General features: G+C 46.2%; 1 protein-coding gene across 2 annotated transcripts in view; it reads left to right on the forward strand.

Annotated features, from left to right (window-relative positions):
- TRIM37 (tripartite motif containing 37) overlaps nt 1-19,524 on the forward strand; it is a 56,663-nt gene that overhangs the window by 15,292 nt on the left and 21,847 nt on the right. For both annotated transcript variants that reach the window (XM_050928780.1, XM_050928779.1), the window contains exons 9-14: nt 463-587; nt 2,932-2,982; nt 5,404-5,485; nt 14,471-14,547; nt 18,286-18,465; nt 19,173-19,287. In XM_050928780.1, coding sequence (XP_050784737.1) covers nt 463-587; nt 2,932-2,982; nt 5,404-5,485; nt 14,471-14,547; nt 18,286-18,465; nt 19,173-19,287 — 630 coding nt within the window. The remainder of the gene's footprint in view (nt 1-462; nt 588-2,931; nt 2,983-5,403; nt 5,486-14,470; nt 14,548-18,285; nt 18,466-19,172; nt 19,288-19,524) is intronic.

The following is a 19,524-nucleotide window of genomic DNA, read 5'->3' on the forward strand; positions in this document are numbered from 1 at the left end:
AAACATACTTGTATCTAGTACAAATACTTATGGCCTTCAGACTGAAAAGTCACCTGAGTACACAGTAGCTGCTAATGAAATTTTTAAAACACTTTAAAGTTGTTTAAATACTACAACACTATAATTCTCACATTGTGATTCAAGAACCCTCAAAATCATGTGAGTAGAGAGAACACTGGCTTAATTTTACTTAATTTCTTGTAAAAACAATTATGAGAACAAATGGCAATTTTTTGTTGCCGCCACCACCACTTCTTTTACAACCTTCAAAACAGACAAATTCCAAGGAAGCTCTAACAAACGTAATTCTCAGTCAATATGGAAAGCACTATTGTAATCTTTCTCTGTGAACCTGTAGTAGACGTTACCTCTTGTATTGACAGATCTTCATTTAAAAACTTAAGCCAAAATCTGTGGGTTTTCTTTAACGATATTGTAATTTATCTGCTTTCTTCTCCACAGCTACGATCATGCAGTAAGAGTGAGTTGATATCTAAAAGCTCGGAGATTCTGATGATGTTTCAGCAGGTTCACCGGAAGCCTATGGCATCCTTCGTCACTACTCCTGTCCCTCCAGACTTCACAAGGTACAGCCTGGTATTTCCTTTATTTTGCAAGTTTTTGTTTGACCTTGAAAGCTTAAGCAGTAAAGCAGGTTGGTTTAGTCTTAACAAACAAACAAAAAAAACCCACAACAAAAAAATTAACTTCACAAACATCTGAATGGTTTTGAGCATTGTGGAATGGTTAGTGTGGAGAAAACTTCTCCTAATGTATAAAATACACCTCTACCTTGATATAATGCTGTCCTCGGGAGCCAAAAAATCTTACCACGTTATATTGAGTTTGCTTTGATCCACCAGAGTGCACAGCCCCCTTCCCCCTCCTCCCCCGCACCACCATGTTATATCCGAATTCGTGTTACATCGGGTTGCGTTATATCGAGGTAGAGGTGTATTCAGAAACTGCACTGTAAGAACAAATTCTGCCCCTGCTTTGGAGGGATGGGAAATAGGAAGCAACTGGAGGATTTGCTATTGGAGAGATCCCCAAATCCATCCTAAAAGCTACTTTAACCATTAGGGCTACTGCAGTGGTAGCCTGTGGGGGAAGATTTCTCTCCATTATCTGGCTTGGCTTCTCAGGCTGAATGCTGATAATCTCAATAATTGATCACTTACCCAATTCCCCTCACCTCCTTCAGAGTCTTTTTATTCTCCATGAGGACTTCACTTGTAATTGATGTTACATCCTAGCATTAGAAGTAGGATCCAGTAGAGTAAAGGAATAGGTTTTGAATCATTGTATACTGATGACCCTTCTTACCCTTGCTGTTGGGGGCAATCAGCCTATAATTTTAGGGCTCTCTTATTAGCAAATGCTCAAGTGGCACAATAAATGTGGAAGGGGTCTCATGAGATGCCTGTGCAAGTCACCTTTAGTATATAATAAAACCCAAATGATTTGCTGACACAACTCGCTTTTAGAAAGGAGCCATCGGTGCAGGTTTATGCAGAAATCTGTGCACTTGTTAGGATGGGTGGCTGCAGCATTTTACGTTTAAAATGAAGATGCAGGGTTTCTATAAAATTTGAAGAGAATTTTGCATTTGAATAATTTTAAAATTACTCAAATCTTTCTAACCATATCAATCAAACACCAGTTTGGCAGGCTTTTAAAATATAGCCTGGAAAAGAATACACTGAAGTGTGTTCACTGTGACATGGCTACTTAAATTCATTACAGAGAAATGTTTAAAAGTAAATACTTATTTTAAAGGAGGTGGTAGCAACTGATGGTCTCTCTTGCTACAGGCCTGCGCTGAAACATGATATATTTTGGATGTTTTGTTTCTCCAGCCATAAAGCAGTTCCATCTCTTTAAATACTAAAAATCTATAGTTTTAGATTTCCTTGGTTAAGTAATCATCATCCCTTGCTGTCACAAGGCAAATCATGTTAGGTTTTCTAAAGTTAATAATTGATTATTTTTGGACATTGTTGTCCACCTCCCCTCTGACTATAGTTGAGTTGTTCCTGCATCATTTTACTTAGGGGACAAGAGGGATATGTATGCTTGCAGTGCCACTGGGAGAGGGTGGGGAGCAGAAAAATAGTTCTGACACTGGAAGCCCACAAACCTGCTGTGTTCTCTAAAAATACCCTCCAAAAGCAATCTTGCTTTTTCTAAAATTTGAATTCTTGTTTATATGTAACTTGTGCAAAGCCTTTGTGGTTCCCATAATATAGCTGATTTCATTGGTGTTTTCTAAAAGTTTATTACCACTGTGTAAATTGTATTTCGTCCTTGCTAGGTGAGAGACTATGTAATTCAGCAGAACCCTAGAGTAGACTAGAATGTACAAATCTGTTTTCATTTCCAAGCTGAAGGAAATGCAAACCACATACAATTTAACAAGAGAAAAATAAATTGAGTCTTAAAATTTGTCAGTGTTAATAATCCCAGATGTTATTAATAGCACATGGATCCAATACATGAATGTATTCTGATACTCATTTTAAATAAAAACATTTTCACACCCTTCAAAATCAGTTACTGCTGCTAAAGATATACTTAAAATTGTAATATCTACCCGGGACATATGTAATATAATAGAATGTATACATGCCTTGGTATAGCTACTTCAGAGGTTGCAATTAAAAAAAATAATAATTACAGTGGTACTTATGTTCTGTTTTCTAGAAACATGACCACTGTTGTGGTGGTATGACTATTAGCTTAATAACCTTCATGTCCTTTTAAAGATCTTGAGTGAGATTTTCAAAAGTGCTGAAGTGATTAGGAGTGCAAGTCCTATTGTCTCCTGATGGGCCTTGTGCTTGCTTCTAAGTTACTTAAATACTTGTGAAAATCCCATCCTCTGATTTTAATGCTACTTTCTTCAACTCTACTAATATGTTTTCTCCCCAGCGAATTAGTACCAGCCTATGACTCAACCACCTTTGTCTTGGAAAACTTCAGGTAAGAATGTGTCCTAAGAAATTACCATGAATGTCAAGGAGTATGTTTCTCATTTGTTCTTTATTAGGTTTTAAACCACTGAATAGACCTATTGAAAACCACAAGATACCTGTGTGCAAGTGTGAGGAACTGAATCAAATCTCTTGACTTTTGTCTCCAGTAGTGAACAGAAAAAGTAGCTACCAATTCAGTAAACTGACTGCTTAAAAAAAAATCCATGCTGAAGGAAAATTACTTCTCTCTAATCACCCCAAAAGTTTAAAAAAAAACCTGCAAGGAACATTTACATGATCTCTACATGGGCACTTAAAATTCTGCTCAGCTTGCAAGTTTTGCATCTTTCTAGATCATCTGATTTATTATTTATTTATTTATTTTTTGGTAATGCAACCATTAAAGAATTAATTTTAGAATACTTTGGTTAAATTAGAAGTAATATTTGAGGCTAGAACTTGATAGTCCAATTTCCTGTGAATTCTGACTTATTTTAGTGAAGATTGGAAGTAGATTGAAAGAAGTTGCAAATACATTTTATTCTTCTCACTGTCCTCTGGCTTTTCCCCCCTCACAATAAAAGCATGCTTTAATCTCTCCCATTGTAAAATCCCATCCTTTACTCCACTTGCCTCTCCAACTACCACTGCTTTTATCTCCAAGATCACTGTATGCTCTGTTTAAAATTGCTGTCTGCAGTTTCTCTTCTCAGACCAGTTTATTCCTACCTACCATCATCTCTCATTCACTATCGAGGTTGACTTCTGCCTCTGTATTGGCCCACGAAGCCAGCCTCCATTACTCAACTTGTTTCCGTTTTCAAACAAGCCTGTTTGTACTGTCTCCCATCCTGCTCCTCATGCTTGGAAGAAGGTGCCCATGAGCATGTGTAAAACAAATGCATTATCCTTCTTCAAAACTCATTTTCTGTGGTGCCTACAAGAAATTTTGACAGTGGCTAGATCGGGGTTGGCAACCTTTCAGAGGTGGTGTGCTGAGTCTTCATTTTTCACTCTTATTTAAGGTTTTGTGTGCCAGTGATACAGTTTAACATTTTTAGATGGTCTCTTTCTATAAGTCTATAATATATAACTAAACTATTGTTGTATGTAAAGGTTTTTAAAATGTTTAAGAAGCTTCATTTAAATTAAAATGCAGAGCCGCCAGGACCTGGGCAGTGTGAGTGCCACTGAAAATCAGCTTGCTTGCCGCCTTTGGCACACGTGCCATAGGTTGCCTACCCCTGGGCTAGGTTATTGATGTGCTGAGATCACTGCTGATCATGCTGACCAGTGTTGTCTCATTGTTTCCTTGTTCTCCCCTGTCTGTGTGTATCCACCTGTTGTCTCTTGTCTTATACTTAGATTATAAGCTCTTTGTGGCAGGGACCATTTTTTGCTTTGTGTTGCTACAGTGCCTAGCACAGAGGGGCCCTAATCTTTGACTAGGGTTCCTAGGTGCTATGGTAACACAAATATTAACCATTGAGGATAAAGAAATAATACAAAGGTATCTAGACAGGTTGGAAACATGTTTAGTAGAAGATTTAAGGACAATTGCTGCTAATACACTTGTGGGGAAATGGGGTGGGAGGGCAAACTTAAAACAAACGTTCATTGGGGAAAATGTTATGGAGAAAGCTGGGAAGCAGTGATGGCTGAAAGATACAAGGATGATGATGGATCTGTACCATAGGAAGGAAAAATAATCATGCATTTTTATCCTGTACATGCAGAGGCATCACATGGAGCAGAGAGAGAAATTCCTCTCTATATGGCTCCTGTGTGACTGCACCAGTGTTATGGTTATGAGCATTGCATCACCAGAACAGCATTGCCTAATGAGTTCAGATAAGAGCACCAAAATGAAGGGGTGGATGCGAATGGGTGGAAGAGATGATTTCTTACAGGAAAGATTTAGAGTTAACTGTATGTAGCCTGGTTAGTAGATATCTGAGTAGTGGGGAAGGAACAAAAGTCTACATCTCTGCTGCTTATGCTCTTTATATATTTGGAGTGGAATTATTTGTGTGGTTTGATATAACATTAAGTAGTGGAATAGTATGTGGAAGAAATTGGGATAAGTATCAGAAGAACTTTGCTAATAATGAGATATATTAGGCAGTGGAATAGGCCCAAGGGATGTTGTGGCAGTCTGGCTGCTTGGAAATTCTAAAACTTAAAAAAAATAAATAAAGTATAATAGGGAACAATAGGCCCCATGGAAATAGATTAGATGAAGCAATGAGTCCTTTCCATCTCTAACTGCTGTGATAGCTTTAAAACGTGCTGCTGCATTTTATGTGGTGCAACAAAATCAATAGTTCTAACATTCAGCTGTAAATGGAACGCTGTTTATTCTCTGTTGCCTCCCCACATAGGGGTTTGCTCCATCTCACTGTTGAATATTCATCCCTTCTTTCAACAGCACTTTGCGCCAGAGGGCAGATCCTGTGTACAGTCCACCTCTTCAAGTGTCAGGGCTTTGCTGGCGACTAAAGGTTTATCCAGTGAGTTTGTATACTCTTAAATATTTTTCCTAACAAAAATTTATCCACGAGTATAAATACACTAGGTAGCGAGCTAGCTTAGATCCCAATCATGCAAACTCTTAAGCACATATGTATCGCTGCTCATGTAGACAGGTAACCTTACTTCAGGCCTTTCCTAGCTTTTGAGTATTTGACTTTGCAACTTCAATATTCTTTTAAGGTAGTTTTGTGTGTGCATGTGTGATTTCCTAGTTTAAAAAAAAAATTCATCAAGTGATGTCCTATAGACACCATATGACTTATCAGCAGACCTCTGTCGCTGGAGCTAATGGAGGGGTTGATAATACTAGTAAGTTGCCATCCCCTATGGAAGGCAGTGTGGCCTAGAGCACTAGACTGGGACTTAGGAAATCTGGATTCTGCTATCAGCTCTGCCACTGGCCTGCTGGGTGACTTTGAGAAGTGACTTCTCTTCTCTGTGTCTCAGTCTCCCCGTCTGTAAAATGAGGATAATGATATTGACCTCCTTTTGTAAAACAATTGGGCACTTACTGGTGAAAAATACTGTATAAGAACTAGATACTGTTATGTGGATTACACCAGAGGGGGATGACACACACTTTCCCACTGGATTTCACAGATACTTGCTGACAGAAGAGGAATGGGGAGACTCAGGAATCTTGAGTTCCATTAAGGCTTCCTAAGAAGTCTAGTGGGCAAAGACTTCTGCCAGTCTCCCCCAAGCTTGTCCCCTCTAACCTTTCCCTGTACCAGTCCTGGCTTTGTCTCATTCTTTTTGTGTACCCAGTCCTCTGTCTGCCACTTGGGCTTCTCATCTAAGTCCCAGTTGTCGCCTCTCACTTCTTCATCAAGTCTGTCTCTTCCCAGTGTCTTCATTCTCCCTACTTGGACTCTTCTTCCAGTCTGTCTCCCATCCATAGCTCCTTCCCTTTCTCTCTTTGCCCAGCGAGTACCAGGTCTCCTTCCGTACCCTGACTTCTTATCAGAGCGTCTCTCTAGCTCTTTCGCAGTTTCTTTGCCCAGCTCATTCTGGTCTCTCTCTCCTCCCCCCACCCCACCAGCTGTTCATTTTTTCTCTTCTCTCCTCATCCCTTCAGTCTCACCAGGCTCTTTGTCCCAGTCTACGGCTTTCCCTGCCCCAGGTTCATCTCTTGTCTCCTCTGCATTCAACTCAGCTGCCTTCTGCCTCTGCTCTACCTTGGTCCAGCAGAGGGGTCATTTAGAGGAGAGACCACCGGCTCCTTGCTCTCACTTAAAGCCTAGCTCCTCCCTGGCTCAAAGTATCCAGGATCAGCAGTTGTAGGGAAAGTGCTTCTGAGCCTCTGTAGTCCTGAGGTGGAGCACAATTTAATGTGGTCGAAACGTGTTTTTTCCTTAGCCTCATTCTCAGAAATGACTGAAATTTTCTAGTAAAATTCAACCTGAGGCAAGTGGAAAACTTCAGACAAATTGTTAAAGTTTGGCAAAGTTATAATAAGCAACAGAAAACAGGGTTTTACAGTGAGAAGTATTGTGCACCCTTAATAGGGGTTGCTACCTGTTGCACCTGTAATATGTGTGCTTAATTGTTTGCAGGATTGGGGCCTAAACTAGTTGTTGTATTTATAACCATACATAGTTGGGTGTGTGTGTGCGCACCCATCCATTACCTGAAACTGTTTTGGGAAGTTGGGAGGAGGAGAAGGTTTTGTTTTCCAAGAGGAATTTCTCTTGTACAGAGTCTGATATCTGTCACTGAAATAGAAGAAATATCCAATGTGAATGACATTTCTTACAAAATCACATTGAAGTGCAGCATTCAGACCACCAAGCCATTGGCTCTACATGAATGTTGGAACATGAACCACTAAGTTTTGCCTTTCTCCAATCCTCCAGTTCGGTCAATGCTTTGAGGCAGCTCTGGGTACTATTTAAACTGTGTATGAAGTAAAAATTTTCTTATAGTTTACTGATTTGAATACAGCAATAGCTATACCTTAAAGTCAGGGTCAGCCCTGTATGTGACATTGTCAAAAGGTATAAAAATGCTATTTTTAAACAATGGTATGTTATGACACATTGTCAAACCCCAGGAAATTCAAGATAAGACTAACACTTCATCTTTGGCTTACACCACTGAGGGAGAAGGCTTTGCCATACTACTGATTTTGTTGTAATCTCAGTGCTACTTAACATAACTCTTTAGTGAGTCTTGGTTAGTTAGTTCTTCTTTGAGTGATTGCTCATATCCATTCCAGTTAGGTGTGCGCGCCGCGTGCACGTTCGTCGGAGAAACTTTTACCCTAGCAACCCAGGTGGGTTGGCTGGGCGCCCCCTGGAGTGGCGCCGCTATGGCGCCCAATATATATCCCAGCCGACCCTGCCACCCTTCAGTTCCTTCTTACCGCCCGTGTCGGTCGTTGGAACTGTGGAGCGCGGCTTCGCTGACCTCCACACTCCCTAGCAGCTCATTTCGCTATCGTTGTATATAGTAATTATAGTTATTATTGTACATATATAGATATATAGTTGTTAGTTAGTCAGTTATCTAGTGTTGTTAGTGTAGTTTTAGTGGTAGTTGAGGGGATTGGGGGTACCCCCCCCCCCTTCCCCGCACCGGGAGCCGGAGCTCATGCCCAACTCATCGGGCTTCAAGCAGTGCTCGGCTTGTCACAAGCCCATGCCAGTTGGAGACCCCCAGGACTCCTGCTTGAAGTGCCTCGGGGAGTCGCACTTATCGGCCAAGTGCTCGATCTGTAAGTCCTTTAAGCCGAGAACCAAGAAGGAGCGGGACATTAGATTGAGACAGCTCCTTATGGAAGCGGCCCTGACACCTTCGCCCTCGGCACCGAGCGCAAGTCAGCCGGTAAGCAAGGGCACCGCCACGGCACCGAGTGCTACCACCAAAAAAACGGCACCGAAACCGGCCCAGAGCCACTCCCTCTCCCCGAAGCCGAAGGCGGCGAAGGCGCAGATCATCTTGCCACCAACCGCCCCACAATCAGAGCCTGCGCAAAAAGCGGATCACCCGGCACCGACACCTGCCGCGGCACCATCTAAGCCGGTACCGTTGACTCCGACCCTGTGAGGGCCGTCGAGTCCGGCACCTGGCAGCTCCCCGGTGCACACCGTGGTAGAGCTAGCTTCACCCTCTACCCCGGAGGCGTTTGCCGCAGTGAGGGAGTTAATCGCCATCACCGAGGCTCCGTTGCCCTTACCCCCGGCACCGCCGGTGCGGGTACTATGCTCTATGGGCAAACCGACCCTGACCAGACCAGCTTCGGTCAGAGTGGCAGACCGGCACCGCTCCAGATCGCGGTCCCGCAGACGCTCGGCATCGAGGCGCCACTCAGGCTCGCAACGTCAATCTCGATCCCGGCACCGGTCGGACTCCCGGCACCGATCGTCTTGGCACCGATCACCCCAGCACCGGTCAGGCTCCCGGCACCGTTCACCTCGGTACCGCTCACACTCCCGGCACCGGTCAGGCTCCCGGCGCCGGTCGATGTCCAGAGCGTCAACCCGGTACTCCCGGCACCGCTCCAGCTCACGGCACCACGGTGGACGCCGCACCTCCAGGAGCAGATCTAGACAAAGGCACTCGGGATCCCGGTCGACCTCCCGGCACCGAGCCGGTCACAGGTCCCGGTCTCGCTCCCAACACCAATACCGACATCGGTCACCACTATCCAGAGGTGTGAGGTCTGTCGGTACCTCGGCACCGACTTCCGCCGCTCCACCGTGGCCATCTAGAGGCACGTCGGCATCCTCCCAGGCGGGTAGCTATTACAAACGGGACCAGGACCCCGAAGTACTGCTGGGAGTGTTCCAAGACCCCCACCCGCAGGACGCGGGTGCCCAGCAGTGGGGTTTTTGGACACCCTGGGCTTACCATCAGGCCCAGGGTGCCCCCATGCCTCAGACATGTTCTACCGCCTCAGAACATCGGGTGCCGGAGGCCACCGTTTTCCGCCCCGCCCCCCCCCCCCCGTGGTTGAGTTGGGCAAACAGCCGCCTCCAGACTCCCCGGGTCAACACGAGCAGGAACCAGGCCAAGAACAAGAGACCGCGCAGGATACCCTCATCCCTGGAGTATCCTCCTCCTCCTCCTCGCCAGATGAGGCAGTGGCTGGGTCGTCAGCGTCGGGACCCCCGCCTATAGACCTCAGGGCCCACCAGGACCTCCTCCGTAGAGTGGCCCTTAATATCAGCCTACCGGTGGAGAGGTCTCAGAGGTTGAGGACCCGGTAGTGAGCATCCTCTCGGCCGATGCACCTACCCGGGTAGCCCTCCCATTCATAAAGACTATCCAGTGTACCGCTGATAACCTGTGGCAGTCACCAGCCTCCATCCCGCCGACAGCTAAGGGAGTGGAAAGGAAGTACATGGTACCCTCTCGGGGGTACGAGTACCTGTATGTCCACCCTCCTCCCTAGTGGTTCAGTCGGTCAACGACAGGGAATGGCATGGCCAGCAGGCACCGGCCCCCAAATCCAAGGAGGCTAGGCGGATGGACCTCATGGGTCGCAAGGTGTACTCAGCTGGAGCCTTGCAACTCCGTGTGGCCAACCAGCAGGCCCTACTGGGGCGTTATAACTACAACATATGGGCGGAGGTCGGTAAGTTCTCCGAACTGCTACCCCAGGACTCACGCCCGGAATTTAACGCGTTCCTGGAAGAGGGTAAGAAGGTGGCCAGGACCTCCCTACAGGCCTCCCTCGACGCGGCTGACTCGGCAGCCAGAACCCTGGCTTCCGGAATAACCATGAGGCACATTTCATGGCTTCAAGCCTCCACACTACCCCCGGAACTACAATATACAGTCCAGGACCTACCCTTTGACGGGAAAGGGTTGTTCTCGGACAAGACGGGCTCCAAATTACAAAACCTGAAGGACAATCGAGTCATCATACGCTCGCTGGGGATGCATATACCTTCCACCCGGAGTAGACCCTTCAGGCCCCAAGCACGATGCCCATACTTCCCACCCCGTCAGAGGCAGGACCTCACTAGACGGCGTGGCTGGGGGGGCCGCAGACGCCAATCCAGCTCCCAGGGAGGTCAAAGCCAAGGGCCTTCCAAGGCACCGCCGGGCCCCAAGTCTGGCTTTTGAAGGTGCGCCCGGGGACGGCATACCAGACTCAAGACAGGATCCTTCCCGTACCTTCTCCAACCGCCTCTCCCACTTCCTCCCGGCGTGATCCCAGTTAACATCAGACCGTTGGGTGCTACGCACAGTGAAGCACGGATACCACCTGCAATTTGCTTCCTCACCCCCTTCCCGCCCCCCTTCCTGGTCCCTCTTCAGGGACCCCTCTCATGAGCAAACCCTCCTGCAGGAGGTTCGTTCCCTCCTCGCGGCAGGAGCTATAGAGGAAGTACCTCTAGGCGAGAGAGGCAAGGGATTCTACTCCCGATATTTTCTGATCCCCAAATCCAAGGGAGGTCTCAGACCCATCCTAGACCTGCGGGGCCTCAACAAATGGATGCTCAAGTTGAAGTTCCGCATGATCTCCCTGGGAACCATTATCCCATCCCTGGATCCTGGAGACTGGTATGCTGCCCTCAACATGAAGGATGCGTACCTCCATATCACCATCTTTCCACCGCACAGGAAGTACCTTCGCTTCACAGTCAGACATCAGCACTTCCAGTTCGCAGTCCTACCCTTCGGCCTCTCCACGGCCTCGAGGGTGTTTACCAAGTGCATGGCCGTTGTGGCCGCCCACCTCCGTCGGCGGCAAATCCACGTCTTCCTGTACCTCGACGACTGGCTCCTGAAAGGGTCCTCCCAGTCGCAGGTGCGGCGACATGTCGAGGCCGTTACAGACGTCTTCTCCCAGCTAGGCCTGCTTCTCAATGCCGAGAAATCCAGCCTGGTCCCCACACAGAGGTTAGACTTCATAGGCGCGACCCTGGACTCTACTCAGGCCAGGGCCTACTTACCTCAACCTCGCTTCCAGATGATCGTTGTGATCATTCGGAGCTTGCAGGCCTCCGCAATCACCTCGGCTCGCACCTGCCTCACACTTCTAGGGCATATGGCCGCATGCACTTACGTGACAAAGTATGCCAGGCTCCGAATGAGGCCCTTCCAAACGTGGCTTCATTCCGTATTCCGCCCGAGCAGGAACCACCTGGATGTATTGGTGACGGTCCCCCCCGACCCTCTCCGCTCCCTCGACTGGTGGCTGACCCCCATCCCTAGTATGTGTGGGGATGCTGTTCCATCCACAGCAACCATCGATGACTCTAACAACCGATGCATCATCTCTGGGGTGGGGGGACCACCTAGGGGACCTGCGCACCCAGGGCCTCTGGTCGTCCCAAGAGCTGTCACTCCACATAAATGTCCGGGAGCTAAGGGCAGTCCGCCTCGCCTGCCAGGCGTTTCAACGACACCTACATGGCCGTTGTGTTGTCCATGAGGACGGAAACACAATGGCCATGTATTATATCAACAAACAGAGGGGAACCCGTTCGTCTCCCCTATGTCAGGAAGCCATTCGACTCTGGGACTTCTGCATAGCCCAGTCGATAGACCTGGTGGCATCCTTCCTCCCAGGGGTCAAGAACACGCTGGCGGACAGACTCAGCCGATCCTTCCTCTGCCACAAATGGTCAATCAGACCGGATGTCATCCATTCCATCTTCCAGAGGTGGGGATTTCCCTGCATAGACCTCTTCGCAACCAAGTCCAACAGGAAGTGCCAGGAGTTTCGCTCCTTTCAGGGTCTCTCTCCCGGGTCGATCACGGACGCATTTCTCCTGCCATGGACCCGCCACCTCCTGTATGCCTTCCCTCCGTTCCCTCTGGTGCACAAGGTCCTGTTGAAGCTGCGCAGGGACAAAGCGCATCTAATCCTGATCGCACCTGCGTGGCCCAGACAGCACTGGTTCACCGCCTTGCTGGACCTATCTGTGGACCCCTCAATTCCCCTTCCTCTCCACCCAGACCTGATCACGCAGGATCACGGCACGCTTCATCACCCGGACCTACGGGCCCTGCACCTCACGGCGTGGCTCCTGCATGGCTGAACACGGTGGAGCTCAGCTGCTCCGCACCGGTCCAACATATACTCCTTAACAGCAGGAAGCCTTCCACTCGCTCAACGTACAGGGCCAAGTGGAAGCGTTTCTCTTGCTGGTGCGCTTCTCAAGGGGTGAACCCTACGCAGACCCCAATTCCCACGGTCCTAGACTACCTCTGGTACCTTAAGCAGCAGGGCCTGGCGACATCCTCCTTAAAGGTACACTTAGCGGCCATATCCGCCTTTCGGCCAGGAGAGGGTGGCCGCTCTGTATTCTCCCACCCCTTAGTCGCCAGGTTTGTTAAAGGCCTGGAGCGTCTCTACCCCCCCGTACGCCGCCCTGCTCCTACCTGGGACCTTAACTTGGTCTTGAACAGGCTCACGCTCCCGCCATTCGAGCCACTGGCGACTTGCTCGCTCACGTACCTGTCATGGAAGACGGCCTTCTTGGTGGCCATTACATCGGCCAGACGGGTCTCAGAGCTGAGAGCTCTCACAGTGGATCCACCCTACACCGTCTTCCATAAGGACAAAGTGCACCTGCGACCCCACCCGGCGTTCCTCCCTAAGGTTGTTTCTGCCTTCCATACCAACCAGGACATCTTCCTCCCGGTCTTCTTCCTGAAGCCACACTCTTCTCGGCGGGAGCAGCAGCTGCACTCCTTAGATGTACGTAGAGCGCTCGCTTTCTACATCGAGCGAACATAGCCATTTCGGAAGTCCCCTCAGCTGTTTGTGGCGATCGCAGAACGGATGAGAGGTCAACCAATCTCCTCTCAGAGGATTTCCTCCTGGGTAACTGCATGCATTCGCGCATGCTACGACTTAGCTCGTATCCCCTCTAGCCACCTCACGGCACATTCCACGAGAGCTCAGGCGACGTCGGGAGCCTTCCTGGCGCACGTGCCTATCCAGGAGATATGTCGTGCAGCGACCTGGTCATTGGTCCACACATTCACCGCACACTATGCGCTAGTCAGACTATCAAGAGATGATGCGGCCTTCGGCGTAGCAGTTTTAAATACCGCCACATCTCTCTCCAACCCCACCGCCTAGGTAAGGCTTGGGAATCACCTAACTGGAATGGATATGAGCAATCACTCGAAGAAGAAAAGACGGTTACTCACCTTTGTAACTGTTGTTCTTCTAGATGTGTTGCTCATATCCATTCCAAACCCACCGTCCTTCCCCATTGTCGGAGTAGCCGACAAGAAGGAACTGAAGGGTGGCCGGGTCGGCTGGGATATATATTGGGCGCCATAGCGGCGCCACTCCAAGGGGCGCCCAGCCGACCCACCTGGGTTGCTAGGGTAAAAGTTTCTCCGACGAACGTGCACGCAGCGCGCACACCTAACTGGAATGGATATGAGCAACACATCTCGAAGAACAACAGTTACAAAGGTGAGTAACCGTCTTTTTTCAATATACAGATTAGAAAATACAACTTCATTTTGCTTCAGCCCCCAAAATAAGAGTTTTGGAATTCTGCTCTCTAGTATTTCAGATAACAGGATATTTAATATTAAAAGTCCTCATTACATTTTGTGAGAGAGGAAAAAGGTTTGTAATACTCAAGCTTAAAAATCTACCAATCATTTTTATTGCCCTCTTTATACACACATTTAATATGAAAAATCAATTCTACACTACGTAAAAGCACTTGCCAAACTATTTCTGTTTACACTTGTTTGAACTACTGAAATGCAAGAATAGGAATTGTAACTTTCAAGTTTTCTATTGTGAGATACAGCTTAGCACCCAGATACTACAGTCATATGCACACTTTCTAAATGTGTGTTGATTTCTACCTCAATTCACGCTATGGTAGTTGTTTTTAGTCATGGCATGGTTTAAGTCCATTTAATGTTCCTGTTCTGACTGAGGCTGTAGGAAATTGTGTATTGAAATTCTGAATTTATTTTCTACAATAACAGATGCTTTTAATAATTATACCTCCTAATTTCTTTTTAAGGATGGAAATGGAGTTGTACGTGGTTACTACTTGTCTGTGTTTCTAGAGCTCTCAGCTGGATTGCCAGAAACATCTAAGTAAGGAAATGTCCGTTTACACTTCTTTTATGTCTCTCACCCAGAGAGTTTAAAGAGCTTTACAAAAGTGTATTCAGTCTCATGGCTCTGCTAGGACCTGATCCAAAGCTCGCTGAAGCAGATGAAGATTCTTATTGACTTCACCGGGCTTTGGATCAGGCTCCTCGTCCCATTTTACAAGTAGATAAGATGAGGCACCAGAAGTTAAGTGGGTCTGCAGAAGGCAACAAAAAAGTCAGCAACAGAGCTGTCAGTAGAACCCAGCTCTCATCTACCAGTCCTGTGCTTGGTCACCTAGACCACTCTGACTCTACGGCAGTGGTTCCCAACCTTTTTGTGGCCAGTAGCGCATTCATGTTTTCAGAAGTGTGTGGCAGGCGCCAATAATTTTTCAAGGCTTATTTTATATTTGTACATTAAATAATACGAAAAACATCGTATGTAATATTACATAATATATGAATCCAGAGAGAAGAGAGAAGCCGCGAGGACAGAGAACACCGGCACCCACAGCCCTGGAGTTCTCTGTCCCTGGCAGGCGCGAGGCCGTGGCTTCTCTACCCTGCTGGGTACTAGGCGGGCCCTGTGCCTGCCGGGAACAGAGAACACAGCGCCCGCAGCCTGAGTTCTCTGTCCTCCTCAGGTGTGGGGCTGTGGCTTCTCTCCCCTGCTGGGCACTAGGCGGGTGCACATAAATGCCCTGACTGGTGCCATGATGCCCACAGGCACTGCGTTGGGGACCATTGCTCTAAGGCAAAGAGTTCAGCTGAGAGAGATGCTATAAAGTGACCATTGTACGGTACTTTAGCCCTCAGATAAATCAAAACCATGTTATAACTGCCAATACTATAACCTTGCCCCTTACAGTCCACAGTTGTTCCAAAAAATGTTTATGTGCCTGGCTCCAAAATATGTCTAAATTTCTCAAGATTCTCTTTAGTGTAATAGGACACTTCCTGCAGCGTTTAACTTCTCAGAATATTTTCTGGTTCTGTTTAAAACTTAGAATGTAACTGCTGACTGGAGGTATAGAGGCAGTTTTAGCTGCTGGAGAAGCAGGAACTTGTAGGTCTGAATCTCTGCTTAAAATTCCCTTGCCTATGAAAGACTGACTTGCCAGGCTTAGAAAGCACAATTTGATAATTGAGTGACATGCTCTGATTGAGGAGAGGAAAGAATTAAAACTAAGTAATGTGCTGGGCCTGCTCTGGAGGGATATGTTAATGGTGACTTTGAAGGGATTTCAGACCGACAACTGAGTGGAGAGCCTTTCTGGTGAGGAGTTCAGGCATAATTTTGGTTTTGAGGTCCTCAAGAGTTCTAAGAAGAGGATTCTAGGCCTAATTGGAGAGAGGCTTTTCATAAAATGGCGGAGCATTCATGCTAGCACGTGAGAATGAAACGAGATACTGACCGATGTTAGCAGACTTTAATAAGCAAAACGTAATGCAAGCTTTTGAAAATCCCTAGTCTTCCACACATCCAGAACAATAAGATGCATTACAAGGCAAGGCTTGCCTCTTCACATTAAGACCACTTTATAACACTTAGTACTAGAGGAGGGGCAGGCAAACTTTTTGGCCTGAGAGTTGCATCGGGTTTCGGAAAGTGTATGGAGGGCTGGTTGGGAGGGGGGTCATCTCTTCCACCCCCACCTCCCCCGGGACTCCTGCCCCATCCAACCACCCCTTCCCCCTGCCCCCGGAACCTCCACCCCTGACTGCCCCCCACTTCCCCATCCAACACCTCTCTCATTCCTGACTGCCCCCCCCCGGGACCCCTACCCCCATTCAACCCCCCGTATTCCCCACCCTCTGACTGCCCCGACCTCCATCCATACCCCCACCCCCCTGACCACCCCCCTGAACTCCCCTGCCTTCTATCCAACACCCCCACACACACTCCCTGCCCCCTTATCATGCTGCCTGGAGCACTGGTGGCCGACAGTGCTACAGCCACACACCATGCAGCACAGAGCATTGGCTCTGTAGCTGTGCTGCCTCAGGAGCTCACAGCCCTGCTGCCTAGAGCATTGCGGCGGGGCAAGCTGAGGCTGTGGGGGAGGGGGAACCGCAGGGGAGGGACCGGGGCCTAGCCTTCCAGGCCAGGAACTCGGGGGCTGGGCTGGAGGGTCCCACGGGCTGTAGTTTGCCCACCTCTGTACTAGGGGCACCTGCCATCTGCAGCGCTCTTGGTATTTCACAATTAGCGTTGTGTGGGATGGCGAAGAATCTGCATGTCTTTTTGTATACATGTATTTCATTGGCATTGTATCACTTGTATGTGTCATCCCCTTTCAGCACTGTTGCAGAGGCAATCTGAGGGTCTGGCCACACTACGAGCATTACAGTGACACTGCTGCTCTGTAGTCACTACAGTGACAGAAGGGGTTTTTCCATCACTGCAGTTAATCTGCCCCCTCAAGATGCAGTAGCTATGTTGACTGAAGTATTCCTTTGTCACCTAATGGTGTCTAATACCAGGACTTAGGTTAGTTTAACTGGATCTTTTGAGGTGTAAATTTGTACACCCCTGAGTGACACAGCTAGGTCAACCCAAGTTTAGGTGAAGATCTGGCTTAAGTGGCGTGTTTTACTATTGTGTTGTCATGGCCCCTGTGCAGCTAGGCTGAGAAGGATGCACATTAAGGTCAACCATAGAAAGTAATACAATATCCACCTTACTAGAAGAGCGTTTTCTGAGAATTATGAAAGTAACATACAGTGCAACTGCTTTCTGCCATTTTCACATATTTGCAAAGGATAGGAAGAACTTGATAGAAATGTATCGTGCGCATATAGTCCCAAAATCGCACTCAACCATTATAAACAGATCCCAAAATAATCTTAAATGAAAGTGTAAAGGACACAGTAAATTTGAAAATCATATTTCAAGCTTGAAGCTACTTATAATTGAAAAGTTAAGGAGAGAAAAAAATATTTTCCTCTTTTCAGTTTGATTATGCATTTGACAGCGTTTTCTGTAGTCGGTTTGACTGTTTCCGCTGTGCACATGCGGATAGGATAATTCTCTTCCATTCCTGTCTGAAGGACTGGAAAATGATTGTAAAACTTTAAAATTTGACATAGGAATGTAAGAGCTGGTAGGGAATCCTGGAGCTACTTTATTTTTATTTATTTTTAAATTGATTAGATTTCAAATTGTGTCCCTTCTTAATTCACTTGTTCAGTTCTATTTAAGAAGCCTGTCTTCATCTTACAGCCCAGCTACAGTCAAATCTTATTGCACTTATTTCTCACGTAGAATAGATTGGCAGATGCACAGAGCTTTGACTTCAGATCTTATCAGCCCTGACAGAGTTAGCCCTTGGCACCAGGAGCCTAGAGCGACTGCTGTGAAGCTGTAATGCAGAATGCATAGAGCTTAGCATTGAGAGAAATCCTGATCTGTGGCATTAACCTGCTGTAGTTTATAAATACACAGTAGTCCTTTAGCCTGTCTTTAAAAGTAGCATTGTTGCCTGTAAGCTCAGCCTTATACCTTTACCTCTTTAAATCTGTATATTACCCAAAAAAGCCATCAACATGCTGTTCACTTTCCACTCTAGATTTTCTTGCTGAATCACCTTTTTAATTGGAAATCCTATTTCTTTTTAAAATATGATGCTTGCAGTAACTTAACTTGACCTGAAACAAACATAACATATGCATTTTTCTTATACTGAAATCTGGTGATGTTTGTTACTGTTCCAACTAATTTCATTTTGTCCATGTTTAGGTATGAGTACCGTGTGGAGATGGTTCACCAGTCCACCAATGATCCTGCTAAAAATATAATTCGAGAGTTTGCCTCTGACTTTGAAGTTGGAGAATGCTGGGGTTATAACAGATTCTTTCGATTGGACTTGCTTGCCAATGAAGGGTATTTGAATAGACAAAATGACACTGTAATTCTTAGGTAAGAGAGATCATTGGTTGTATCTACAAACCTGTTTTCTGTGGCATTTTTAATAAAAGTGCTATAGTTATTATCAAAGCAGGAAATAATTAAAATAATTAATTTAAAAAACATTATGGAATGCTCTGTCATAAAAGGAAAGGATTTTTTGTTCTCATGATCTTTAAAGGAGTGTTTGTTTAGGAGAGGAGGAAGTGGGAAAGATTTACGTGCATAGATTTATTTGAGATGAAGCAGTCATCTGCAAAAACTACACTTGACACTAATATGCCTATATTGGGCATGCATAGATAGAGAATTAAAAATTATTTCAGGAAAATTCTGCATGTGTTTTCAAAGGGGATTAATAATGCATTCCATCCTCCTTTTGGGTATTGTCATTGAGATTAGTGTAACTTTGAGAAAGGAGGGTGTGGAAGAGTGTTTATAATGGTATTGAAGCTAACTTTATTAGTGGAAATTTCAGCATTATGGCTAAATATAGATATCCTGCACTTCTACTTCAAGTTGGGTTTTTTAAATATCACTTGTGATTTGTCTGTTCTAGTATTTCAGAATTCTGTATTATAGAATATCTGCAAAAGTGTACAGGAATTAATTTCCCATCAGGCTTAAGCTTAATTTTATTACCTGGTTTTAAGCATTGAATTATTTTAGGTGGGACTTCTCAAGCATTTAAAATATTTCATTTTTGTGGCTTTCTAAAGGTTCCAGGTGCGTTCACCTACCTTCTTCCAAAAGTGCCGGGACCAACACTGGTACATTACTCAGTTGGAAGCTGCTCAGACAAGCTACATCCAACAAATAAACAACCTTAAAGAGGTAAGTATGAGGTTTGATGTTTGAATTTGGCATTAAAATACACATGGATTTAAATCTTTGATTATATTGGCCATTGACCAGTAAGCTTGCTTCACTGTCAGGTTTATTTGGATACCCATTGCTATTTTTAGAGCACTGATGGTGCTGGATTTTGTTTCGAGTTAGTTTCAATGTCTTTCATATTAATCTATTTAAATCTGTGAAATGCTGTTGCTTCTTGTAATTTGTTCTTAACAA

This window comes from Gopherus flavomarginatus, chromosome 19 (assembly GCF_025201925.1).
Source record: "Gopherus flavomarginatus isolate rGopFla2 chromosome 19, rGopFla2.mat.asm, whole genome shotgun sequence".
Classification (NCBI taxonomy): Eukaryota; Metazoa; Chordata; order Testudines; family Testudinidae; genus Gopherus; species Gopherus flavomarginatus.